Source organism: Anopheles funestus, chromosome X, assembly GCF_943734845.2.
Source record: "Anopheles funestus chromosome X, idAnoFuneDA-416_04, whole genome shotgun sequence".
Lineage (NCBI taxonomy): Eukaryota > Metazoa > Arthropoda > Insecta > Diptera > Culicidae > Anopheles > Anopheles funestus.
Genome location: NC_064597.1, coordinates 21,481,880 through 21,492,118, shown reverse-complemented (window position 1 = coordinate 21,492,118; position 10,239 = coordinate 21,481,880). Strand labels below are relative to the sequence as shown.

General features: G+C 43.0%; 2 protein-coding genes across 3 annotated transcripts in view; one reads left to right on the top strand and one right to left on the bottom strand.

The window, feature by feature from the left end:
* The window catches only part of LOC125769273 (uncharacterized), a 122,342-nt gene extending 117,013 nt beyond the window's left edge, over positions 1-5,329 (top strand). Inside the window, exon 2 of the mRNA XM_049437932.1 lies at positions 4,458-5,329. The gene's annotated coding sequence lies outside the window, so the exon portion shown is untranslated. The remainder of the gene's footprint in view (positions 1-4,457) is intronic.
* LOC125769451 (uncharacterized) overlaps positions 1-7,281 on the bottom strand; it is a 451,794-nt gene extending 444,513 nt beyond the window's left edge. The window contains exons 1-3 of one of the 2 annotated variants that reach the window (XM_049438191.1): positions 6,156-7,281; positions 5,782-6,082; positions 5,626-5,694 (exon numbers count right to left, since the gene is read on the bottom strand). In XM_049438191.1, coding sequence (XP_049294148.1) covers positions 5,992-6,082; positions 6,156-6,649 — 585 coding nt within the window. In that variant the 5' untranslated portion in view covers positions 6,650-7,281 and the 3' untranslated portion in view covers positions 5,626-5,694; positions 5,782-5,991. Of the gene's footprint in view, positions 1-5,625; positions 6,083-6,155 lie in introns of both variants that reach the window. The other variant, XM_049438187.1, reaches the window with a different exon arrangement.
* Between the last annotated feature and the right edge of the window lie 2,958 nt (positions 7,282-10,239).

Genomic DNA, 10,239 nt, shown 5'->3' with positions numbered 1-10,239 from the left:
ATTGTGACGAAAATTAAGCGTTCCAGTCAAAATGACTGGTCCGGTAGTTCTAGTGTTAATAAAATTTCGCAAGACCATTACACCACTACATTCATATATGCAGGATCATTGTTTCTTTCTACTACTTGAGAAGGGGGAGGGACTATGAAAAAATCTTTGAACGTATACGTGATAACGTTATCACCCACGCGGAATGATGTTAATATCGTTTATTCAACGTATAACCTTCAAGTACGGAACATACATAATGGAAGGATCACCGCCGCTTTTTACGCAAGGGTTTAATTATAATGTCCAGCATTTGACAATGCAGGACATAATTGACGAAAGTGAGACAACGGTGTCTGCTTTCAGTCAAAACCCGTTTTCCGTGTCCAGCGGAGGTACACTTACCGCGTCCAGCGGAGGTACACTTACCGCGTCAAGCGGTGCAACGCTTACCGCGTCAAGCGGTGCAACGCTTTCCGCGTCCAACGCCTCGGCTTCGCGTCTTCCACCACCGCTGGTGTATTTCCGTGACCTGGTCGTCCCGTCACCACAACAGCTAGCGACGAGCGTTGCCTCGTCTGCGTTTGGCGGTTCTGGTGGCCTAGTCGTCCCGTCACCACAACAGCGAGCGACGAGCATTGTGTTTCCTGCGTTTGGCAACTTTGGTGGCCACGTCGCCTCGACACCAACGCAGCCCTCGATGATCGTCCCAGCAGCCACTGGTGTTGTGTCGCCTCCGTTTGGCAGTTTTGGTGGCCATGTCGCCTCGTCACCATCACAGCCCTCGCTTGTCGTCCCTGCAACCACTGGTGTTGTGTCGCCTCCGTTTGGCAGTTTTGGTGGCCATGCAGCCTCGTCACCATCACAGCCCTCGCTTGTCGTCCCTGCAGCATCCCGTGTTGTGTCGCCTCCGTTTGGCAGTTTTGGTGGCCATGTCGCCTCGTCACCATCACAGCCCTCGCTTGTCGTCCCTGCAGCATCCGGTGTTTCATCTCCAGCGTTTGGTGGCCACGTCGCCTCGTCACCAGCGCAGCCAGCGTTACCTCCAGCGTTTTATGCTTCCGTGGTTCATCCCACCAGTTGCGCCGCAGAAATCTGCGAAATGAAACAGGACATAAAACAGTTGGTAGGTGCAATGGAGGAGATGAACGCACACGTGTACAAGATGACTCGTGTCTTGGTGCAACGGAACGTGCAGGGAACGGCAGTCAGAGTTGTCCCCACCAGCGACATCGAGCGAACTTCATCCTTTGCTCCAGTCAAGTCGAAGGAGGAACTGGACGAAATGGAGCAATTTCTCGCCAACGAATGCAATATGGAAAGCATGGTGGCACGCTTAAGTGGTTTGGTTCCTCCGCGTGATGCAGCAAAACGCTTAAGTGATGCTGTTCATATTGTTTTGTTGGACCAGTTTTTGATCCAGTGTAGTTGGCTTGGTGGGGGCAAAAACGGACTGAAAGTTCCCATAAAAAAGGATGCGAATTTTCAAACGTTGCTGCGACGAGTTGCAGGTTTTGATATCCGCGAGAAAGCAACGTTTGATAAAATCCTCAAGCAGAAGATCTTTTATGCTAAGGATAGACTTCGCTTGCAAAACCTGCGAAGAAGCGCATGCCGTAAACGGAATACGGGTTCGTCACGGGGTCCAATATTGTAAACATGCGCTTGTTCTTTTCGCTCACCTGCAATATACAAGCACTGCAGAACGGTCCGGTTCGGCGCCGATTTGATCTCTCTTCTTGGTTTAACGACCTTTCAAGTCATGCCGTCCGTTTCTGGCTTACTAAACTTATTTTTAACACGTAGCCTTATAGTTAGTCCTAGCTACGTGGGACGGTCCAGATGGGATTTGATACCCGATCTTTTCGTGTGGAACCGGCGCCGTTTATCACATACACCACCGGGCCGCACCCTAAATCATCGTATGCCATTGAAATGTGATTGAAAAATCCAAATAGTTGAATGAAATTCATAAGTACAAAGCTGTAATTCAGGATATAATTATCAAAAATTCATATTAGTACGGCCAAGCCGTTCAAAAGGATTTATAAATACAAAATTAAATATCTATTTAGATAAGTTAGTAATACAATAATAGTTAGTAATACAACAATAGTAACAAAAATAGCAATAACCACAAACCTCAGATTCCCAACCGAGTATGCCCGGGATAAGGCAAAGGACAAGCAGGAAATGTCTTGTGAAAATTGTAACTACTTCAGCCTTCTGTGGTTGACGATACGGCAAAAGCCGTAATCATGTAAAAAAATAAAATAAAATAAAAAAGTTAAAAGATTTAATATGAAATAAAAAAACGTAATACATGAGTTAATAAATATAAAAAATATACACAGATCATTTACAGTGTTTTATAATTTGTTAGTATACATACGGTTAGGACAAGCAATACGGCCAGGCCGTTCTTTATGAATAAAAAAAAAAAAAAAATACGGTTAGGACAATGTAAAATATTATTCAATCTTATACAATACTTCCTTTTCCATTTGCATAGTTAGTACACATTTATATCCATTTCCCCCTCTCATTTTAGCCATGCAATAAAATCGCATGTTGCCATTCGGCACGCCGCGGACGTAATGAGTAGGAGTTAGGGAGGAGAGCCTATATTAGCCTGTAGGGTGGCACTTGAGCTTAAGCAGCAAATAAGTTCGATAGTTTTATGTTGTGATAGAGGTGCCCCCTTGTGGCGTCGGATCCACCCTCTTACCGAACATGTTAGTATTGTTAGTCATTTTAGTATAGTTAATATGCATGCAATTCCACTACTCCTGCTCCATCCACCCACACTTCGAAAAAGTCATCGACCAAGAGGACTAAAGCGCACGTCTAGGAGAAGGTTGGCGGATCACGGTGTCCCGCAAGCTCGAATATAAAATCCTCGATGGTTAATCCGAGCGACCTTAATCCTCAATGAAGTACCTAACGTCCTATCTATCTTTCCAAAAACCCTATCCACTGCTAAACCCTATCTAAATGCAAATGCGCTCTATCACAGGATCACCTATCTATCGACCTACATGCATATATATCTATCTTTCTACATATGAATCTATTTGTCTTAAGAAAAAGGAAAAAAACAGAATGCAACAGAAAAGAATATTTTTAAATCTATCTATTTATCTATCTATCTATCTATCTATCGATCTATCTATCTATCTATCTATCTATCTATCTATCGATCTATCTATCTATCTATCGATCTATCTATCTATCTATCTATCTATCTATCTATCTATCAATCGATCTATCTATCTATCGATCTATCTATCGATCTATCTATCGATCTATCTATCTATCTATCTATCGATCTATCTATCTATCTATCTATCTATCTATCTATCTATCTATCTATCTATCTATCTATCGATCTATCTATCGATCTATCTATCGATCTATCGATCTATCTATCTATCGATCTATCTACCTATCTATCGATCTATCTATCTATCTACCTACCTACCTACCTAATCAATGCATTACAAACATGTTACTAAATTTATGCTACGCACGGGGTTAAACCATCGAGGTGCCATCCATGCGGTTAAAAGGGTCGTCTACGCCCCCCTGAGCACGATGTACCGGAATCGCGATGAAAGTGCCTGGAAACAAAATCATGAAAACCTATTAGAGTCTTTTAAACGTTCAATTAAAAAAAATAACTTATCACTTGTTACCTCCCTTGGAACATCAGGTTGTTCACGCGGCCCAAAAAGGAGCCTGTGGATGAATAAATCAAATCAACTTTTAACGTGAACCACCTATCGGAAAATATATTAGTAGTTAGTTAGTATTTTAGTAAAAGATAGGAAGACGTTAGTTAGTAGAAATAAAGGATTTAGTAGGAGCAATTAGTGGATTAGTAGAAGGAGTATTATTCTAACATAAAAGTGTGTAGAAGGGGAAAGAAACCAATAGTGGGGTCTATGATACCTTAAGTTAGAAAGCTAAAATTTTTAGCCCGGATCTGTCAAAACATCGAGCAGAATCGAGCGGGAAATTGTTAACAGGTAATATCATCATGCAAGGATTCCTCAAGGACCTAGCATTTTGACATAAAGAATGACATTAGGCTGCAGTTTTGTAGAACCGCGTTTTGACGAAACAGGAATTACAGCGTCGAAATGTAGTTCGAAATATAGGCATAGCACAAGTAAAAATTTGTATTATTTTTCATAAAAAGCTGAACATAATTAAACTCATGTAATTTCGTTGTTGTTTTAAAACCAAATTCAATCAACATTCAGCCGAATCAAATATGGCCTAACCTGTTTCAGACCTGCTACAAAAATGCCTTGTTTTGACATTTGTCGAGCAGCTGATCGAAACTAACATTAGAAAGATTTTCTAATCTGAAATACGCAGGCTTATTTTGCTGAGCTGTTTGTATGGAAAACATGCAGCAAATAAGCCGCCTAACGTCAAAGTCCATATAAAAAAACTAGTGGAAGGTATCATAGACCCCAGTATCAGGATTGGGACGTGGAGGTAGTGGGTGTTTGGGTTTTCGATTAAGGGAATGGGTAGGTAACCGGACTGCAACCAGCTTGCACCTAATATCAGTCCATGGCACTTCCACCAATTGTGACGGAGCATTTTCTTGAGATTGATAAATTTGTAATTCAGCAGACGAAAATGGAGAAAAAGCATTATCGTCTGCTGTTACATTAAAAAGCTCCGCCACTGACAAAAACCGGACTCCAACTACGGTGATGGAAAACGAAGAAGATTGCTTCGCTTCCAAAAACTTTACAATGCCGTGGTCTTTGGTTAGAAACCATTGATCCTTAAAATTTGGCATTAAGACAAAATCGGCGGTCACGTGTACACCGGCACCATTTGCCTTTAATCTAGGATATTGTGGAGCATTTGTGTTGACAGCTCGATAGACGCGTGCAAGTTCGTCTGATCGAGCTGCCACTTGTTGCGCACATTTCGTGCCCGAACGGACCCAGCCTTTAATCAATTGTAAATGATTTTCGAAAGGATAGGCTGAGAAACCATCGAGCGGCCCATACAGCGCAACTTCTCCAGACACGTGTTGGAGATTGTGGATATTGCTCGTCATGTAGATACGACCATAAATCGTGCCGAGTTCTTTCACAAATTTGCGAAGGAATACGTCTGCTAGAGGCCAGAGGTGCTGATGTGCCGATGAAGAAAAAATCGTCACACCGCAAAAGTAGAGTTGGAAGTGACTATATGTTTTACAATTCATATAGTCCTTCATGACCACAACACTTGCGTAATGGAGGAAGGTCCGATATTCGGATCCTTTCCAAAAGGCGATATGTTTGAGGTGCCACATACGCCGTTGCACCTCAGAAGGAAGCTACATACGTAATAAAAATCGCGATACAGTTTCCTTCGATCGGGGGGTCCACTTATCACAAACCGTCGTAAACTTCCCATCAATCATTCCCCGCAAATGACCCCGGGTCCCACCCAAATCAACTAAATGTAGTCGATCGCAGGAAACAACTCCATTGATCATATCAAAATTATCTAATTTTTCCAGCGGGGTTCGCCATGTCTTATGATGTCCCCTGCATACTCTATTACGAAACCCTGCGTCCGTACGTAGGGGAGCATCCACGGTATCAAAGCTCATCTTTTTACCTATGGGAGAGTATTCGCCAACAGCAGAACACTTCAAACAACCGTGATAACCCGTATAGCTCGTTGTTGCTGAAAAAATAAAACAAAAAATCCATGATTAGACCTCTGAACCTCTTATGGCTATATTTTTATAATTTTTATATTCTAACGACTTACCCTTTAAAAAAGCACGAGCTGGTGAATCAGCGATAAAAGCGCGGACTCTAAATTGCACCGTTTTATCGCCGATAACCAAACCTTCCCGCTAAATCAGATTCAGCTCATCTATGAACGGCTCCAGATATGGTATGATGCTTCCCGGTTTTGATGCGCCACTAAACGTAGCCACCATCATCACCGGCACCTTTGGCAACTCTACCACTTTCACTAGAATCGGCCAAAGTTGGGTTGGCCCAGCTCTGAGAAGAGGGCGATTGACACATCCAAGGAAAAAGGTGTCACTCCGGGATTGACGTTCCTGTAATCAAAAGATAATATGAAACATAATTAATCATCTGTGTCATAGATAATTTAGATCATGTCATACTTACTGCAAATGTTGGGCCAGGACCGACTTAAGACCTCCATACCAATAATCACCACCAGGAATTGGTTTAACAATCTTTCCAATCCCAGTGGGTGTCTTCACTAGGGTCCGCGCATCTTTGGGAAGATCTAAGTTTAGCTTCTTCCGTAGGATCGCCAGTAACAAGTTGGCCGTCGAACGGGGGAGCTGACACGTAACAACAAGGTATCTCAGATTGTCTATAAGATCCATTTCATCGATAAAATCGTACGCATCGTCCCGACCAACCATGTCGTCGTCAAAATCGACACAGCTGTCCCCATCCGAATTAATGTCCTCCTGGTCGGAATTGTTAGTATTATAATTATTACCATCACCACTACCGTTATTAATGTTAACTATATTTAAAAAATCCTGTCCTAGCTCCGTGTTGCTGACTCCTGGTGCTGATGTTGGTACTGGTGCTGTTGCCGATGCTGATGCTGGTCGTAGTCCTGCTGCGTATGGTTCTGGTTCCATATCTAAAATAAGGAATAAACAATGTGTAATTTTCTCTCACGACACCACTACCTAATATACAATTTAAACGTTCCACGAAAAATCATTTGACAAAATATTAAATTTTAACAGAAAGCAACGAAGCATATCGCAATGCTCTACATATATGATTTTCCAAAATTATATCCATATCATATACATAAAGTAGCAAGATAGATTGGATAATTCACCTTTTTTACAGCTTTATTATTTCACCTTTTACAATTTTATTTCATCTTTTTCCAATTTCAGTCAACACTTTGTTGCTTCGACATAGCGAGTTAAAATATTTTCAGTTTTAAACGATTTTTTTTTTCAAAAGAGATTAAAATAAAATTACATTTTAAAACGGGAGTATTTAAACTTATTTTCAAGCTATCACTCTACATGATAGCTGAGGAATGCTTAAGTTAATGAGCTTAGGGAAATTAAAGTAGCCACGTGCACGTTCATCGTTTCTACATTTGTAAAATATTCTAGTGACACGGAAACTATAACTATACGACACAGCAATCCAGCTTCCTGCGCAATCCGGTGTTATTTCGTGGTTGTGGCCAAGATCCACTACTGTTATAGATTCAAAGCGGTCCTTGTTGCTAGACTCCATATGTCCTGCGTGAAAAAGCCACTACCGTTCCACAAGCTATGTAACAAAAGTTTATCATATTTTCAACTTAGATCTAGCTGTGCTTCGGTAATGTTGGCCTCCCATTGATGGCATTCTCAGACTTCAGTTGCACGTTAGGATAGACAATCCTGTGTACGGGACTACGGCTTTTCCTGGCCGTTTTTGTGCCGGCCCTATCGTGTGAAAACTGGTGCAACTATCATATATGTATACTGCTGTGGACACCTAACTATTCGTGAACTATGATTTTTTGTAATTTTTTTGTCTTCATGTTAAGACTTATAAAATTCTTGACACTTTTAGGGCACCAACATCGGTTATGGTCTACCATGTCTAGTGACTATTTACTTTTCCCATACGCGTATGGTGGACACGGACCAGTCGTGTTATGAACCAGGCTGTATCAAGACTTATTTTTACCACGCAATAAGACAGTCAATCCTTGCTACGGGGGGACGGCTCTGGATAAGACCGGATATCAACGGTCCTTTCAGACCGGATATCTACGGTGTAGAACCGGCGTCGCTTATCATATTAACAACCAGGCCGCCCCAACTGTGTTTAATTTATACATTAAAAAACACACATAAATTCACATTTCACACAACATTCCACTTCACGCTTCACTTGACACGTAGACGGAACTGTAATACAGTTATATTATATAAATTAAACACACTTCTTCTTGGCTTTAACGACCTTACAGGTCACGCCGGCCATTTCTGGCTTACTAGACTTATTTTTACCACATAGCCGGATAGTCAAGTCCTTGCTACGGGGGGACGGTCCGGATGGGATTTGAACCCGGTCCGGCCGTGTGGACTGGCGCCGTTGATCACATGCACCACCGGGCCGCCCCGGTCGCCTCGTTTTTGCAACCCTTCTTAAAGATAGGCGTTAACCATGACGTCTTCCAACAGGCCGGAAAGATGCCAGAGCGTAGCGATTCTTTAAAAATCTTTGATAGTACGGGAGCAATCGATGTGGCGCAATTTTTTAGAATCGTCGCTGGAACGCCGTCTGGGACCGCGGTGTGAGAGGGCTTGAGGCGGCCGATAGCATTGGCAACCGACGTAGCGCTAACTACTGGAAGCATCGGGCGAAGCGCATCGGCGGGCGTATTGATAAGTGCGGTAGATACTGCGTTGGAATCTGTGCTATCGTGAGCGAGACTGTCCTCAAAGCGTGCGGCAAACAGTTCACACATATCTGGTAAGGTGGTAGCGAGAATTCCGTTATATCGAATAGCCCCCGGGAGGCCGGTGGATTTGCTTTTATTGTTCACGTAATTCGGTGTAATTCGGTTCTTGAGTTCGGTGTAGATAACGACGGTGGCCGGCTCTGTTATATCGACGGTATATTGCGTGGACACCATTGTAATATAACCGTGATGCAGTGCAGCGCCGAGCTTGTAAATTGCGATAAGCAGCACGTTTCGCTCTTTTTAATGCAGTCAATGTGCGGTCACGCCATGGCGGTCTACGGTGAGGGTTTTTGATAGGAACGCATTCACATAACGCAACACGCATAAACTACGAGAAATCCTCAGTGGCATGGTCAATGGTGGCATAGTTTGAGCAGTCAAAAAATTCGTCAAAGGATGTGATCAAACTCGCAAGCTTATGTGTGTCGGCGCGGGCGAAATTGAATCGTTTCTCACTGGCATTGTTTCCGGCATTCGTAATGGAAGCTGTGATATCCAGGTCGAATTCGAGCGGAGGGTGATGGTAATCAATTGGCATCACATGGCTAGCACTGACACGTATCGCGGATGTGTTAGCTGCAATTGACCAATTCACGTAGACCAGATCGAGAATCCGTCCCAAGGTGTTTTTATTGCAGTTTAGTTGGTATAGCGCGTTAAGATGCAGTCCATCAACGAAATGCTCGCTAGATGGCGAGCAAGTTTGGGGCACGAAATATTCAAAAGAAGTTTCACAGTCTGTACGCGAAATTCCAGATTGATTGAAATCACCGATGAGTATGAATCCGTCGTCCGGACCAAGGGAGCTACAGATGTCCTTTATGCAATCATGCAACGCATTTATTTTCGCGCTATACGAGCTATGATACCGTGCAAATAGACGTAGAGCGACATTTCTCGCGCGACATTTCTCGTCAATATTCGATGAAATGCGATGAAAAGTCCATATATAAAAAACAGCATCGAAACGTCATTTCCATAGAAACACATAGAAATATTCCAACGAAGTAGCCACAGAAATGTCTCGCCGAGCGATTAGCTTTGTTTGCAGAATTGAGCTACTTTTGAGAAATGTCGCGCGAGAAATGTCTCTCTACGTCTATTTGCACGGATAAGGAGGAAGATAGGTTGATGCGACGTATAAACGGTAGTTGGGTAGCTGGATACAAACGCATACAAATTCAATCGTGTGAATTGATGCAGGATACTCATGAGAGGTATAGGATTCTCTGCACGCAATTAACACTCCCCCGCCTCGAGAGCGAAGGCTATTAGTGGCATCTGGTAGCACTGACAAACAGAACTCATCAGCTCTACGGCGCAGGCTACCCACATTTTGATAGTACACAGTAAGGTACGTTGGACGAGTGGTGAGTGGTGCGCGTGTTACCAGATTGTCAGGGATTCGTTGTATTGCATATATCGCGTGGCGCGTTGTTATATTCTTAGGAGCATTCACTGCTGGTTGAGAATTAGCAGACGAGGATACCATTGTGGCCCGATTACTTTGGAAAAAAAATGTTCCATCGTTTTTTGGTGCATTTTTGTGCGTGCCGTGGATGGTGCAGGCGAGATAAGTGTATGGTTCATGTCAAGTGGTGATTGTTCGTTATGACTCGGTGCAGTTTGTTTACATGGTTCAGGTGAGTACATGTTGGAGTGAACAGTGCGATGTGGCTGCTGAGGGAGAGAGATGAACTCACGCACATCTAGTCCGGCCGGCCACGTGTCTGCAATAAG